This window comes from Brachypodium distachyon, chromosome 4 (genome assembly GCF_000005505.3).
Source record: "Brachypodium distachyon strain Bd21 chromosome 4, Brachypodium_distachyon_v3.0, whole genome shotgun sequence".
In the NCBI taxonomy this organism is placed as follows: domain Eukaryota; kingdom Viridiplantae; phylum Streptophyta; class Magnoliopsida; order Poales; family Poaceae; genus Brachypodium; species Brachypodium distachyon.
In genome coordinates, this window is record NC_016134.3 from 21,845,158 (window position 1) to 21,862,861 (window position 17,704).

At 42.9% G+C, this 17,704-nt stretch overlaps 1 protein-coding gene across 1 annotated transcript; it reads right to left on the reverse strand.

Annotated features, from left to right (window-relative positions):
- Positions 1–4,244: 4,244 nt before the first annotated feature.
- On the reverse strand, positions 4,245–12,591 carry LOC100824009 (O-fucosyltransferase 1). Its single transcript, XM_010239427.3, has 9 exons — positions 12,400–12,591; positions 12,183–12,318; positions 11,354–11,435; positions 11,179–11,255; positions 10,974–11,062; positions 7,021–7,144; positions 6,648–6,931; positions 6,048–6,177; positions 4,245–5,372 (listed from the first exon to the last, which is right to left on the reverse strand). Exons 1-9 carry the CDS (start codon positions 12,405–12,407, stop codon positions 4,737–4,739), a joined length of 1,566 nt encoding a protein of 521 aa, XP_010237729.1. The 5' UTR covers positions 12,408–12,591; the 3' UTR covers positions 4,245–4,736.
- Positions 12,592–17,704: the final 5,113 nt, after the last annotated feature.

A 17,704-nucleotide genomic window follows, 5' to 3' on the forward strand; every position in this document is an offset into this window, starting at 1 on the left:
TTTACATCACACAATCTTTCATGCCTTCCATGACAGACTGGTAGGTGGACACTCTAGCGGTCCGGTTATTTGTTGGACTGGAATGAAATCTTTTGTCAGAGAGAATATGTGGGCTTGTCTAATTTGCCAGAAAGCCAAATCTGATAGAGTTCATTATATCTCCTTGTTTTGTTATCTCCTATCCCTATTCATGCTCTTGCTTGGGAGATGGCCGCATTTAATGGATTTTACTAATGGACTGCCTTTCTCAGGTCATTACAAATGCACCTTGGTCATCATTGACAAGTTCACTTAATATGGCTATTTTATTCCATTGAATCATCCATTTATCCATTTAGTGCACATAAGGTGCATGAGGTTTTCGGAGATAATGTCTACAAGTTACATATGCCACAACACTTAATCTCTAGTAGGGACACTATCTTTACTACTCCCTCCGAACCAAATTAATTGTCGCAATTTTGTCTAGATATGCATGTACTAGACATATTATAATGTGTAGGTACATATGTATCTACACAAAGATGCGACAACTAATTTGGATCGGAGGGATTAGTAATTTTTTGCAATTTGTTATGAAACTCGCTGGTGTTGAACTTAAATGAGTACTGCTTATCATCCTAAAATTGATGGAAAAACTCAATGTGTCAATCAACAAGTTGAATATTTAAAGTGTTGCTTTTATCATCCAAATGAGTGGTCTTGTTTGTTGTCCCTTCGTGAATTCTGGGACAACACAAACTTGCATTCTTCTTTCAACAAGTCACCCTTTGTAGTTTTGTACGACCAGAGTCTCGTGTATTTTGGTGTTTTGGCAAATTCTTCTATTCCTTCGCTTGATGTGCAACAATGGTTGGACAGTCGCAAGATTATTCTTGCTTTAGTTCGATGGCATATTTGTCGGGTTCATCGGCACATGAAATCGCAAGATGATAAGCAACGTACCGAGTTTCATTTCAACCTGACTAACAAAGTGTTTGTGAAACTCCAGCCATATGTTCAAGCTTCGGTGGTCCATCGTTACTATGGACCTTACCCGATTGAATAGAAGATTGATGATGTTGCCTATCGCCTTACTTTGCCTGCTTCCAGCCGCATTCATCCAGTCTTCCACGTGTCCCAGTTGAAGCGGTGTATTTGACCCAAGCATCAGGAACATCTTAACCTTCTTTCAATTGATGTTGCACTTCAAGTTCCACTTCATGTGCTACGACAATGCGTTCATCACCAAGGTTGGGACGTGGTGGTTCAAGGCTTGATTCATTGGAGCGGCATGCGTAAGCTGCCTACATCAGGAGTTCCCTCGTGTACCGGCTTGGGGACAAGCCATTTCTGAAGAACGGGGGTCAATAACCTGGACACAGGCCAAGCCTAAGGTACGATAGTCGGGCCATCTCCAAGGCCCATGGGTGCGACGTTTACCAAATCGACTTGTAGGCCAAGAGTGGCTTCGTTAAGCTTGCAACGGTTTCCTTTATCTATATAACTAACGTTCGGGAGCAGAGTTGCTCAGGCACAGTAGAATAACCAGGCTGGATGGTATTTGTAACTCATTGTGAGCGTGGATGGGAGCTTAATTAATGATTGCGAACACAACAATTCTCCAATTGTTCCTTGATTTCTAGATCTGAATTCCATCTTGTAGATCTGAGTTCCATGTTGTTGTTCTTGAGAGAGAGATTTTGAGAGCAAGACCTCACACACAAGGTCGCTTTAGCAATCAGACCAAGGTGATGATTCGTTAAATCGGGAGAAATAATCCATTTCCCAATGGTGAGGAAATGGGGAACAAAAATCGCAAAATACTACCCCATCTCTCCGCTCTACAAGGAGATATGAGGCGATGTACCATCGAATCAGCAGTGAACAGTGTAGATATCCGATGGCATCGCCATCAGCAAAATACACCGATGTTGTTTTCGCTCGAGGTGAGATTGGATAGATCGGCTAAGTGGTCAAGCGGGTAAGCTAGTTATTACCTATCTTGATGTGACCCTTTGTCAACACCTGAGGTAACGACTAATGCCATTTAGCTCGAGTTCGATTAGAGTTCTGGCGAACAGGGAGGAAACCTGGTTGTGAGTTTTAGTCGTGGGTTGCCAGCACTTTGGCGACGCAAGTCAACTTGCCCCAAATACATTTCCTGACTTAGCATTCATCACGACTTCTTTGTGAATGTTGATGGTGTGCTTGTCGGGGAGTAGTTATCCCACCATATAGTTATTCCACCGTATAGGTATATGGTATGTGCCGTGTAACTAGGACCAATGGACCGGCGAGTACACGGGCCCTGTGTCGGGTCCATACTAGAATACACTGACTTAATCGGAGGTACCCGGGGTCCCAAAGGAAACCTTGCGGAATACTTGGAAAGAGTCATGCAGATTCCTTCGGTACAAGACCAGGGGATTTGCCTTGGCGACATAGAATTCTACGAGGATAAAAAGGAGTAAGGGCACTCACAATGCTCCAACGTGTATCGTATCTTAAGTATGCCACGTAAGCAAAAATCTGATGTGGCACCCTATTTAATGAAGAAAGAGAGAGGTATGGTATCTTAATCTAGATATAATTTTAGCGTTAAACCCAAGAAAATTCATAATTGCTCTTTCACAAAACATAATAAATGAGAGCATGTTTAGATACAGGAAACGTATCCTGTGGATCCGGCCTGTTGGTGCATCCGTGCATCCCATCAACGTGCATCCTCCGATTGAAATCAATGGTAATCGCTGTCCTGCCGGAACATTTACACTAACACGCCCGCATCAAGCCTAAACCAGTTTGTTTCTTTTGCACAAATCTCCCTGTGCTCTACCATCTTCTTATCATAGCCCAATCCCTCCTACACGTGAAGACGTTTCGTTGGTTGCTCCCTGCGTCGGTCCGATGTGAACCCTCGTCGACGGCGGCCTGGCTGATGTCCCAGCGGTCACCTCGTAACACGACGAAATTGAAGGCTGCAGGAACCAAGTGCGGACGGCTATCTCGTTGGCATCCCCCACGCCGTCCCGACCTGCCTCGACGCCCTCCGCCACGCTGTCCGGACCCGCCTCGACGGCCTCCCCCACGCCGTCCTGACCTGCCTCGCCGGCAGCCCCGAAGGCTATCAGATGAGGTTGTCATGGGCAATCCCGATGACGCCTCACGCGAGGGACAACACATTGTAGATTTTGCCCCGAATCATCAGCAGAGATTAAGAGGGCAGTGACCTGACAGACACGCCGGCGACGCCTTCTAGAGGAAACTGCATCAAATCATTAGTGTCAAGCTTTTGAGTGTACCCTGAATTGTACCGCAGTACTAGTGTTTGCGGCGTGTCTTGCAATCGCGAGGAACGCCCTGCGTGACTGCGTCCGCGCACGAACATCGAGACGTTGCCGTCGTCAGAGTAGATTGATTTGCAGTTTGGCACGCTGTTAGGTATCCACACAGAATCAGCCTACAATTAGTTAGGTATCTCACGATCACAATCACGAGGGAAGCGAGCGCGGTCTGCCGGTCAATACAATCCAGAGCACAGGGGGATTTGTGCAAAAGAAACAAACTGGTTTAGGTTTGATGCGGGCGTGTTAGTGTAAATGTTCCGGCAGGACATCGATTACCATTGATTTCAATCGGAGGATCCACGTTGATGGGATGCACGGATGCACCAACAGGCCGGATTCACCGGATACGTTCCCTTAGATATGGGAGGAGTTGTATCTAAATGTGTATTTAGTGCATAAAATACAATATAAAATACGATGTATTGGGAGTGTCTTAACCCGTATACCACACGTATATAATGGTGCCCAGGGGTTAGCAAGAAAGTGAGAGAGCAATCAAGGGATTTCAGAAATCTGCGATACACTCAAAACCTAACCCGGCAAGCCTCCTAAACTCACCGGGTACCCACATATCGTAATTCAGTGAAAGTAGAAAGAGGGCTAGTACCCATCAAGAAGACCCGAATTCTTTGGATAAATCTATGCGTTCGTCTCAAGGTATGCGCTATTTTCAAATTTGTGGAGTATTGGAAGGTTGCTTTGCTGTTGGACAAGATATGGCATAACCACTTCTTCTCTTGGACGATTTTGGGCAAAACGGATGAAATTATTGTCCCCCCTGACACATGACATTTTTTACTCCTGGCGATCTTACTTTTTCCACAACCTCACCGCTAAGACGGATTTCAAGAGTACAACGGTGCGGTAGTCTAGAATTTAGATGGTGCATCCATGAACTGATTAATTACTCAGACAAACCAAAACTTGAACATTCGATTTAAAGCCAAAATCAAGAAAGACACAGAAACGCACAATTGAGCACTCAAGAAAATAGCCACTAGAGAACACATCTGGTAGACAGAAAATGGATATGCACAACAGTGGAAAACGCACATAGGCTGGTACAGTTAGTTATTACACATTTCTGCTATGCATCCTGTAGAAAGATTTCCACCCATTGCCGCCTTATCATCATTCATATCATCAGCAAAAGAACAGATGCTATTTCAGATATGTATGGTTTTCTCTCCAATATCCCTGTTTGACCAAACCTAACATCCGGTTCACTGCTCTCGTACTTCTGCCTTCATTCTCTAAGTCCTAATAGCTCCTACTGGAAACAACAGCTCTGTGTTCCTATGGTCATCTTGGGCAATTCATCTATCCATTCATCGAAAATGTGATATCCTGGTTCACGACAGATGATACAATGTCGTGCTCTCAGACAATAATTGTTTGGCTTCTCAGTTAAATCATGAGCTCTTCTGTTTGACTGGTTGAGTCGGTTCGATTAGTGGCTTTCACTTCTTCTGTACCTTCTTCACTCTGTTGACTCTGAAACTGGTTCTCCAGAACCTCGTATATATTATCTGGTGGGCATTCGTCAGCATGTTTCCTAGGGTTCATCTGGCAAAAGCACTCCGGCCAGGAGTTTGTGTAGAAAGATTCTGGATGAGTGCGCTTGTGGGGGCCACCAAAATGCGAGTTAAACATGACCTGCCTCAGGCGTTCCTCAAAACCAGTTGTGCGGCCATCCTCCCTGTCCATGAATATCGGAGCAAGAGCCTTCCTATTTGGTGTGACAGTTGTCCGAAAACCATAGTATAGGCGGTGCCCCATGAGGTTGTTTGCAAAGTTGCTTGGACCATCATACGTGGGCATAAAAATGTCAGATAGGAGACAGACCATGTAATCAACTGCAGAGCCCGCCAGACCTCGGGTATTTTCTTCCAGCTTTGCTGGTCCAACCGAGCTGTGGTTTTCTAAGTGCGGAAACATAGATTTAAATGGCTTCATGAAGCGTTTCCCACCAAAGAGCTCGCCAGAAGCAAGGTAGATGCGAGTTGTATTATCAAATCCCATAGCACGGAGAATAAGGCCTACCTGCACAGCAACAGCAAAGTTTGTTTCAATGATTAATCCAAATTTTCCTTCAAATAAAAACTTCCAGTCATGTAATATATATTGAATTTTGTTTATGCAATTGTCAAGTTTCCCAAAACTTTCAACCTATAATCATTCCAAATCCATCAAAACATTTGGTTTACAGCATGATGGTATATAACGTGCAAGGCACCACTCAAACAGGAAATACCAATGGCACAAAAGACAACCATCAACAGCAATAAAAATAATAAACAGTAATGCAGACCACAGGCTATATAAATTTTATTTTTGTCTTATGCACAGAATTTCTCCTTTCAGCATGAAAATAAAAAATATACAGACATGTTAAAGACTCAAACATATACATGCGTAATTGTTTTCAGAAAATTTCAAATGTTTTGATATGGCTTACAATTTACTGTTCATCCATGTGCATTGGGAGCCAAAAATGCCCCTCCCTCCTTGTAGAAGTTTTTAATCCAGATGGTATAGCTTGTTTTAAATTGTTTATAACATGCTAGCAAGGACACGTGGCATCCAGGTCACCCTAAACCACTAGTGAAACCATACAGGGGTGAAGAATGTGCTATTTAAATACTTTGTTGCAATTCAAACGATCTTAGAGTTTAGAGTTGAAATATCCAGAACAAAATGAATAAAAAGATTCAGTACCTCTTCTGGGGTTAAAGGGCATTTTCCAATGAGTCGTCTTTCCCTATAGACAAGTTCTTTTTCTGCAAAATTTTCCTTGCGGTACTTGATCAGAATTTTCTGCTCTTGAGCTGTAAATATATCAACGCACCTGCAATTTTATGTAGCAAATATGCCATAAACAAAAATACAAAACAAAGATATGCACAACTAATAATCACTCCATATATCAAGTATTGAAGCATAGCAGCAGCACATCTTATCAACAATCGAAAGGAAAAAAAAAGCTGATCAGATGTCAAACTGAAAAGGTGAATCAAATAATATAAAGGTACTCCAAAGTTTTAGTATAAAGAGAGCGCAAATGAACATAATACGTAGATCAACAACAACAGATTTAATTTGGATAATGACTGAATAACAGCTCTTGTGAGCACTTTTCTGGAGCGTAGGCATAAAGAATACAGGGATGCACTCTCAATTTATGGATGCATGGTGAGCATATATGATGCCAATTCAAAACCAAACTAACAATTTACAACTATAAACGCTATGCACGGAAAGGTGCAATTGATTCAAACATTCAAGTCATCATGCACAGTGGTTAAGTGAATGTCCTACCCAGCAAAAGCAAGCATATCCATCTCAAACCGTAGATGAATTGACATGAAATGGCCTTCTGATCGGAGCTTATTCACTATCTCGCTACTTGCTTTCATGATGTGTGGCTTGAATCGTAATGCATGATAATTCACCCTGCATCGCAATCTCTGGAGCTCTGCATCATTGATATCTTCTGCCAATCGATGGGAAAATGGAGTTAAATAGATAGCCCCGTAATTCTTCATTTTCTCCAAGGCAACTGTTGTATACCAAGCTAGTGGAGCATCTCGAGGTGGCCGGATCTGTTATGAACAAAAAACATTTCATGAGCCCACTGCCTCTCTGGGATAATTCATTTTGGCATAAAGAAACTAGTGATTTTTTCATTCACCTGGTGGGCTTTCAGCTTCTTAGTTTTACCATTTGTAGTGATTTCTGGGACGCTCATAACAATATGGACATCATATTTCAATGTCTTGATGAAGTGGGGAACATCATAAATACCCACAAAACCACTGGGTGTGCATACAAGTGAAAAAATTAAGTAAATACCAATCAAGCAGAATAAACAAGAAAAGTTGAGAAAAAAGGTGTTTTAAATATGAGGAATAGCAGGATCAAAACATAATGTAGAGCACAGAACCTAATAATGATTTATGCATACTAAGCAAAAGAAACTATGGCCGATGCAACGTGCTGCTCATAAATCTTAGTTGATTTCACAAAACAAAACAAAATCTCATAGTTGGAACTCAAAAAAATCAATCCAACGATAAGCCTTTTGAAGGGAAGTGAGCCTAGCTCACTTGGTTGGGGGAGTGGATGTACTACCCCGCCACCTAGGTTCAAGTCCTTATGGATGTGAATTTATGTTCCTAATTATACTGTCGGGGTCAAGAAAAACGATAAGCCTTTCAAGAATATGCAGAACTGTATGCCATTGCTTAAGAACTGGAAAAGGTCTGGTTACAGATTAAATAAATAAAAAAGATCTGAATTATCAATAAGAAACTAGTCTGGCATCAGATTGTCACAGTTACACCTTCATGGTGGCATTACTGCAGTAGGTACACGGAGGAGATCTAAGCAATGACAAGTAAATGCAAATGTGCCACATATTACTGCGATTACAAAATTTATAATTACATAAGTGGGAAAATTGGCTCTTAATTGCTGCCCCAACAGACACCACATTGACTGTAGTACACGACCCTAAGCTACGGAGTACCGATGCAGCCAGCCCATCGTATCCCCTGATTTCTAAAAAAAAGAAAAAAAAAGAGGGATATGGCCAGAATACGTGGTGAACACGTCTGTGATACGGGTGGTGGGATTAGGATGGCCCAAAGGCCCACCTAAAAAAACTAAAACTTGCATGGGACACATGGAAGGGAGCACTCGCTCGAGGCTCGACCCGTAGCCGTCGCTACTGCGACGCTGCGCCCGCGCCGCCGACGTCCCTGGACTCACTGGATGACGCTGCTCGACTCCTCTTTGGCTGCGCTGTGCCACCGCCAATCCCCTCCGCTCTCCAGCCTCCAGTAAGGCTGCCTCTGGCTACTTCTCTCCTCTCCCTCACCGAATCCACTCACTCTATTTATTTGCTGTTGTCAACTGTCGTGACGTGTTTTCCTTTTTATACCCATTAGGCACTTAGGCTAGCTGGCTACTGCTGCGATTTTTTTATCTCATCTCAGTACATCATGTCTTCTAATTTTTCTTTATACATGGTATTTCTTCATTATTTATATACAAATATTCGCTGTATACCACTGTTTTGGAAACTGCCGTATCTGTGCCCCATATCAGTTCAACATAGACCCTAAGTTTGCTAAGGCCACAGGAACATAATATTCTTACAAAGTTAACTATGCACTTAGTATTCTTTTAATCATACCTTGCTAAATTTGATAAACTGGTTTTTGATATCTCTTATTCAATACTATAGATGACTACCTTCACCAAGTTTTACCAGGCTGGCCTAGGAGAGACCCAATTTGAGCGTCAGCTGCTGGAGGTAGTTGACCATCCGGACATATACCCATAACTGAATTCAAGGGAAGACAAGTACACTCTACTCTGAAGTGTATGGGGAGCCATACTGGTTATCGTGGGACTTATTCATAAATGCCAAGTTCACCCCACCACGGATGACATCGTGTTCACGGTGACTAAGGAATCCCAGACAAATGAACTTAACCATGCGATGCAGGAGGCACTAGCGCAGATCTGTGGAGTGTACCAGGAAGGGTTGCGCCATGCCCCTTTCCGTCACCTCAGGAAGCGGGACAGGTATGGCATACCCATTAAGTCACCACAGCCGACGACTGGAGTGGCTCAGCAGTTGGAGGAATGGAGCACCTTCTCTTCGACACCCAGGCGCAATTAGGAGTATCGAGGATGGTCGGTGATAACCACCTAGTCGCCAGAGTTCAGCTTCGCCATCAGATGGATGACCTCAAGGCTGCGAAGGCACAGGTCCAGCAGCAGGTGAAGGATCTCTAGGAGCAGCTTGCCAGCCTTGAGGAGGAGCTAGAGGAGGCAAGAGATGAAGGTGAGGATAGTCAGAAGGAGACTGAGGACTTCATCAATGACAACAAATAATATCAGAAAGAGAGGCAGTTCCATGAGTAGCCCGACTATGAGATGACTATGAGGAAGAGAAGGCATATCACACATAGGAAGGCTCCTCACGAATCAGTGGAGACTGCTTTCCGGTGTGCAATGAGTTTCCGTGGGATATCCGTTTAAGTCTACTTCAGGCCCAGCAACACAGTGAAAAATACTATGATGATAACCATCGTGAGTTGACTTCTGAAGCTGATGCGTGTTTATGGCCTTCACCATTGACAAGCTGCGTCACTGCACGGACACTCGTGGGGCAAACTAGAACAGTGGTTTTATGGACCATGTAAGATTCTAGCACATGTTGGTTCCATTGCATACAAACTCGAGCTCCCAGCAGGGATCATCTTCATGATGTTTTCCATGTGAGTGTGTCAAAAAAATATCGTGGTGATGTGCCAGACAAGCCTCCTGCACTGCCGGTTATGGAAGATGGTGGGTCACTCCAGCACCTGCCAATGTTCTCAGCTCGAGGTTGCGACGCTGAGTGAAGCATGTACTGTGCAATGGGTAGGTTTCACCAGAGATGCAAGCTACTTGGAAGCCGCTTGCAGACTTCATCAAATACTATCCAGAATTTCAGCTCAAGGACGAGCTGATTGTCAAGGAAGGGAGAGATGACATGTGGTAATTCCATATCAGTGTGGGGCAAGAATTTGAGTTGGATCCATGCAGGTATGATTCCCTGGTGGATGTGTCAGTTTCTATTGTTCTAGTAGTGTTCACGTCAGAACTCAGGATAGAAAGGTCCAGTTTGTGTCAGGGAAGTCCAAAATTGGTCTCGAGTAGTACTAATTTGTCCTCTATATACAGGACTCATAGTGTAAGCTGAAAGAAAGCAATAATCAATAAACTCCAGAATCCCTAATCCCCTGCTCTCCATCTCGACGCTGACTACCTTCTACTCGCTCCGTGCGAGCACGACACCTCACTGCCAACCAGTGGGGCTTCAAGCTCCTTCAGGTCATGGAATAGCTCTCAGATCCACAGGTTGTTCCACATACAGCCAATTTGTGTGTCATAATCTCCCTGTATTGTTGACAGCTTAATCTTTTATTCCTTTTCATCTGGAGAAGGGGCAAGGTTGAAACTATAGTCTATGACTCCCAGTTATGAACCAGAACCATAATTTGAAACATTTTCAAGCATGATACTGGTATAGAAATGAACAGTTTAGGTTTCTCGTGAAATACTGTGTAAAGGTCCAAAACTGAATTTAAAGTTCTACAAATGATAATATTTTGAATACGAGCTGCTTATATCCCTCCCTATTTCCAAACTCCAAACGTATTTTCGAACTACATGCATAACTTTATAGGCACATCTTCAGCAATCTGGAGCTGTTCTACTCTCTCATTCTCTGTACTAAGTGGTAACTATCTCCAATAATCTTGCTTTAAATGCTTCTATGAAGTTGACCAATGTAGTCAAGCTAGATGGAAATGCTTGCGTCAAATATTCCAATGTGAATACTGAATACCACATTAACTAAGCACACAAATCAAGTTTACAATCAACTAATATCAAGTACAGTATAATATGTGGCAAGAAGAACGCAACAGAAATGTGATTGAACCAATAGGCTGAGCAAAAGTAGTATAGTGTGTCATAAAAACTTCCGAAGTGAACATTGCAGACAAACATTTTCTATTTTGCAAAAAAATTACTTCACAAAGGACACAAGTTTTTCTCTATAGACCATTTGGATAAAAGTGATACCTCTCATCATGCCAGAAAGAATTTGTATCTAATTCTGGCAGCACAAGTGTAGCATTCATTATTCGTGCAGCAACGACAGCATTGCATATCTACAAAAATAAGACAATGGCAATCTTAATTTTGTTACCATGGATCATATAACCATATTATACAATCTCAATGATGAAACATGGACAGGAAGGGAGAGTTTATTTGTTAATCATACAGCAGTACGTTGTTGGTTCAAGCCACCATTGCACCGGACACGCAAGTACCCATTAGTCTCTGACTCAGTTGGCGGGGCTGCAAGTACATAAATTACACATCAGCGTGTCCACATTACCATCATTTGCGAAAAATATGACCATCGACTTCCAGAGAGGTCACAGAGGCAAACATACGAGGCCAATATGATCGTGGTGCAGAAGATGCTCTCCAACCATTTGAATCTGCAGTTCTCCACAACTTATTTACATCAACATCCTTGAGTAATAACACTGATGTCAGTACAAGAACTAATTTCATCGAGAACTCACATACGCATATAAATTATCACTGTAATAATGTATTCATGCATTATCTTAGGCTAGAACATTTTAAAATGCAAAGCCATCCAGTTCACCACTTGGAAATACATCCCGTCAAAGTGTTTCTTAAAAATTTCTACACAGAGGTAAGACTTCTCCCTTCCTCCAGCAGTATCATTCCAATCAATATGAAAGAATGATAGTTCTGTTAAACCCATTATCTCCCTCCTCCCTCCAGTTACAGCAATAACAGTCAACATACTATACTCCGTATTTGTTTACGGATAGTTTGAAATTATCAACTCAAGCTACAAGCCTGCGAGAAATGGACCACCATCACTAGTTGTTTTGTCCTAGCTATACGTAAATATATACTTCCTCCGTTCCTAAATTCTTGTCGTTGTTTTAGGAGTACCAATGATGTTGTCCCAGTTTCCTTCCTCACTGCTAAACAATGCAAAAAAATAGCTTAGCCTATCAAACATACCCAGCCGATGAGCACATGGGAAGAAAACCCTTTTACAACCTCTAACTAATGTACCACTTGCATTGCATCACTACGGTCTAATGGAAAAAGAAATTACAGTAACAACAAAATAGCTTCCAAATTGTCCACGCAAGCATATCATGGATACATCCGTTGCCGAGTAAATTACCAAGCAGATCAGAAAACACGGCTAACGAAAGCACGGGGAGAACGCACCTGGGCCTTGTAGGAGGCGAGGGCGAGGCCGGCGGAGGAGGACCAGAGCCAAATTGTGCAAACGATGAGCGCACTTACGCCGACCCACAGCCGCGCCGGCGACCGCCGGCGGCGGAGCGCCGCCTCGACAGAGCCCCTGCCGCAGAGATTAGTAAACAAAAATCAACAAAAACACGTAAAACAAATAGAGGATTTCGGGAGGGGAGGCGGTGCTCACCTGCGCATTGGAATCGCGGAGCTAGGTTTCGGATCAGGCGGGGAATTTAGGCACGATGGCCGCTCAGATCTGGAATCCGGGGCGGGGGGGAAGGAGGAGAGTGGAGTGTGTGCCGTCTGCGCGAGGCCGCGAGCGTGCGGGTGGTTGCGGCGGTGGCGATGCTGTGTCTCAGATCTTTGTTCCACGACAGTATTCACTGGACGTAGCTGTCAAGTAAAATACCTGGCACATTTGTACTCTTCGTACTGGACTTGGCTTTAATTGGACTAGCCTTTCTATTCCGTATTTTTATACTAACCAGTTAAAATGACCGTGCGTTGCAACGGAAATAAAATGATACATTCAAAAACATGCATCAAAATTTCTTTTTGTTTTTTTTAACAATCACCAAATATTCCTTTAGAAAAGGTTTTTTCCGAAGATTGTGCCTTTATACTCAAGTCTCTCAAAATAAACAATACACTTCCTTTTAAAAATTATATAACATCACCTGGTCAAAAAAGTTTTGAGACGGAATCACTTAATATTTTTATTTCTCTCCACTATCTAACTTCACCCGTTAAAGCAAAGAGTTAGAAGAGGCAACAAATTTATGTTTTGGTAGCTGGATGTTCGTTTATGAGTATAGACATTTGATTATTTTGTTGAGTATGGCTAATCTGATTTTGCTGGTTTTCTTAATGAGCTTGTCAATATTAGATTAAATCAAGCCTAATTAATAAACTGGCAGCGCACGTGTAATTTTTTTTCAATTATTTACTCGAGTTGTTCGATGGATCTGACTTGTGGGCAGTTCAGACGACTTGACGTTGTTAGTCTCTCGGCTATCTGTCTGCTCGTAGTCATGTCTCTGCGTGGCGACTGGAGTCCGTCTTATATGGTCGGCAAGTATTAAATGTGGCAACTCGCCCGATATCCGACCCAAATGGGTAGGATATGGGTCGACGTTTACGCTCATGGGTATAGCCGATGCTTCACCTGATTAGTCATGGGTAGTGTATGGGTATAGGTTTATACCCATGGATACCCGATGGGTCGCCCAGTTAATATTTTAATAAAATAAATATTATTTTTATTATATAATATGTGGACTTTTTGATGCAATAAGGATTAACGGATGAACCCTGCTGTAAAAATAAAAATAAAAACGAAGTGCAAAATTGACCCGGTAGCCCATGACTCGATGACCCATCAAAATGGCCAGTTTGGCCACCTCTCTCTCTCTCAGCTTCATCTCCTCAGTGTAATTTAGCCCTAGGAGAGCCGTGGCCGCGCCTGGGAGACAGAGGGGACAGCCGTGGCTTCGATCCCTTGCCCGATGGGTGCCCGATCGGGTCTCATTTTCCAACTCCCGTAGTGTTTCGACGGAGCGATCTTTTTCTCATCAGATTTGAAGTTGTTGCCCGACTCTGGTAGCGATCCCGCTGGCGATGGATTCCCTCGCGGAGTTCCAGTCCAATTCGGTGCAGGTAACGGGCCAGTCGGCTTAGTAGGCATTAATACATGCAATTTTGGGGGTCCACAAATATTTTGGGAAGTTTGACAGACGACGATGAGGGAAACGGTCCGTATTTTTTAGATAAGGTATGGAAAATTTTCGATTAAATCAGTGACACTTGCTATAAGACAACAGAGGGTACTTAAATTTATGTTGGTTTTAAATAAAGCAGGTGTTTGACCAATATAAAATGCCAACCCGTTCCCTTCGCCACATGGTTTCGTTGCTCGTCAAACGCGCTACTTCCTGACGGACTCGTACATCGCCGATGCCTCTGGCTCAGCCCAGCAGGCCAACTCAAACACAACCTGTGACGGGCCTGAATCGAGTGATGCCGCAGCCTTAGCTTCGGATGGAACTGGGCCTAGGAGACGGCCCGCTAGACGACGTAGACCGAATCGTTTAGGAAGGAAGAGCATCGAGGCTGGAAGCGGTACGTGCGCCGGTCCTAATCTGACAAGAAAAAAAATCTATCTAGCCTGTCATCCACGAGCCAACCAATATTAAAAATATAAGCTTAAGTGTTTTTTCGGCAACATCTGGGTCTGAATTTTTGAACTTTCACTTTGAAGAATATTGTATACTCAGCCTCACTTATATGGAGGTCTTCAAACGGCGTTCATCACGCTCAGCTACAGCATCAGGAAGAGAAACAACAAGACCAGACTCCCTTCATCTACTCCGACGACATCTACCACCCGTGAACGAGCGGAGCGCAGCGGGCTGTGGCAGCATTTTGTACCTGCCTGGAATCAGAAACAATAGCTTCTTCCGAGAGAATAGAGTAAGGAGACAAAATCCTCGGAAAGACCCGTTTTGAAAGAGATGTTTGGTGGAAGTCAAAGAAGACATAAGAGAGAAAATTTTGATCCATGTCTTCCGGCTTATCATTTTATTTTGTTGTTCCGTTGCAACGCACGGGCATTTCAGCTAATTACCCTAAAAAACTATAGTTTTAATACTACAGTGTATCCAAAACTGAGATATTATCTATGTATAAAAAATTTGGACTTTAGTTTATCAAAACAGATAAAAGTAATGCTCCAAAATACTTTAGTTATCAAAATTGTTATCTCAGGCTAAAATACTATTACTTTGCTACTACGAAGCCACTGGCTCAAAAGAAAAAAAATATCTTGCTTTATTTTCCAGGGACAAATCTAAATTGGTCCAGACCAATTTTCCGGCCTTCTCCGGCCACCTCTTTGGGAATTGCAATCACAACACATTGTACTTACAGGCAAAATGCCACCGCGTCCATCCCGCAAAAGAAACTCAAACCCAATCCCGACCCCCTCTCCTTCACCCACTCCGCAAAGAACCAAAGCTCCACAATTTCTTCCAAGCTAGTTCTTGCGCATCCCATCTGACCCCTCCGCAGCACCCTCTAGCCACAGCTCCCGTCGCCGTTTAGTTCCGGCCAACATCTGATCAGTGCTCTAAACCTCCTAAAGAAAATCTTTACATCCTCTCTTTTTACAACAACTCTTTCTACTATCTTTTTTTAGAATCACCCATAATTGGCTTAAATTTCGGAGAATCGGCTGAAAAAACCCTGGAATTGTCCTCTTTCGGATAGGCCCTGAAAGGAGAAGAAAGGATGACATGCCAATGGACGTTTGTCTATTCTCTAATTCACCCGATCCCTATCCGCTTTCCAAAAAGGAAGAATGCATGAACATGGCAGAGGAGAAAGGAAATTTTATTCAAATCTGACATCCAATATGGCTAGAGTGTTTTGGATAAAATTCCAAAAAACTACGAAGTAACTCTCATAACTAAGAATTGCACCGAAGTCCTTGAAAGTAATTTTCTCCATGGTATCAATGTTCGCAACACGAAATACCACCAAGGCTTTAGTAAAGTTAGTGCAATCAGACTGGAGCTGTGACACCGTCACTCGAACACCTGCACAAACTTGACTACATTTGAACATTTCAGGAAACCACTTGAGTCGCCCATCCAAAAAGATGAGAAGCCATAAGCATTGAACGTGGGCCAGGGGATACTCTAAAGGTACAGTCCGTCGAACCACAAGATTCTTCATCGGGACACCAAATAAGGACTCAAAAGTCATAAAATATTATGCCAATGAAAACACTAGGACACACCAACAGGAACTTACAAGATTCATGAATGGCGAGGAAAAAAATCTAAAATTGGCAAGACTGGGCATACCGAACCTGCGGACGGAAAAACTCTTGTGGTCTTTGACATCATCTGGTAAGAGGCCACCACAAAAAGGGAGAATATATAGTATCTTTATGCTCAACGATGCCGCACCCTTCACCATAGTGTTGTAGAATAGAAGCACACCAATTTATATTATTGAAACATTTTTGAAATGTATAGGAAGATCCGATATTCCGACAGCGGATAATTTAAACGGTATGAATAGTTGGAAGCTGTGTTGTGATTGGTATTGGAATTCAGATGGTAACTAGGTGATTCCCCGCGCGTTGCGGTAGCCAATTCTATGTGAACATTTGGACATGATGTTAGAAAAAATGATAATTATATGGTCAAATCCAAAATAAATATGAATACCACAAGCCAAACGACTTGAATAACTTCGGGGAAACTGAACAGAGAAGCTTCAGGAACCTGAATATTCGAAGTTCTTCGAAAGATTGACATACATATCATGAAAATATGTGTACCTAGTGAATTATTTATATACAACATGAAGGTGAAAAAATTTAGGAGCTAAAATATTGAATTGTCGAAGGAGAAACCAAAATGAATTGCTAGTGGGTCTGCAACATATGATATGTATGGTGATATACACTTTGCATGCACATCCATGGAGTGTTAATGCATTGGTCCGAATAACTTAAAAATGTTGTTTTTAATTTCCCTAAGTTCCTTAGTTGGCCCCCGGTAAAAAGGAGTGAGTTTAGGACTATGTTGTGCAAGTTCTCATTGCCAGCACACAAAACAAAATTTAAATTACATGCCTATAATTGTTTGATCTAGAGTAAACACCGCGGCATAAGTAAGTTACGTACAATAGGAACCTTCACCGTTCGCAGATGGTGTCTTATTACAAGACACTCAAAGTGTCTCCAAAGTCTTACTGCGGCATGAGATCCTCTATTCCAGACATTATTAGGCCATCTTGAACTACTCTCCCAGTGGTCTACGCAACATAGTCTTCGCCAGCGATGTCCTCACACTCATACTCCACTTCAGCATACTTAGTTTCATAACAAGGACCGGACTCATCATAAGTACCAGCCTCTACCTCTTCGGGGCTCACGAAGATCATTGGTGATGAAAACAACATAAGAAGCAAGGCTGAGAATACATACTCCGTAAGTCGCCGGAAAGGATTATGCATGACTTAACCTTGAAGACCATCAAGCCGTCGGACAAAAAGAAAGCTATTTTTAGTATTTTGTTGAAAATCATATTTAATTTGAAAAATCTACTGGTGATAGATCGACGTGGGATCTTACAACCCACACGACGCACATCCAAACCCGGAAGTTAGGAGTGATATCACATTTGACTCTGATCAAAGGTGTACTACTTTGCCCATAGCATCACTTGGTCAATCCTCGTCGGTGCACTAATCATCTGCACATGACTAGACCAAGGAACCAGAACCAAAACCAGCCCGTACACTACCTCTGCTTCGCCACCTTGCCTTACGTAGGCCCGTGGGTCGAGACCCCTGACCGGTAGGTCCCGTCCTAGGGTGTCTGCATCTTCCCGGATACAGTCACCTTCTCGCCCGGGCAGAGGCAGCTACTTGGCGTGATTCAGCTCAGCTTGTCCCCTTCCAGGTCTATGGTTAGTACGGTC

Bases quoted from the DNA above. Each gene is read 5' to 3' on its own strand.
- LOC100824009 (XM_010239427.3), bottom strand. The intron at 7,145-10,973 runs GTATCACTTTTA...ATGCACACCCAG, and splicing joins TCTTTCTGGCATGATGAGAG to TGGTTTTGTGGGTATTTATG. The intron at 6,932-7,020 runs GTGAATGAAAAA...TGTTCATAACAG, and splicing joins AGAAGCTGAAAGCCCACCAG to ATCCGGCCACCTCGAGATGC.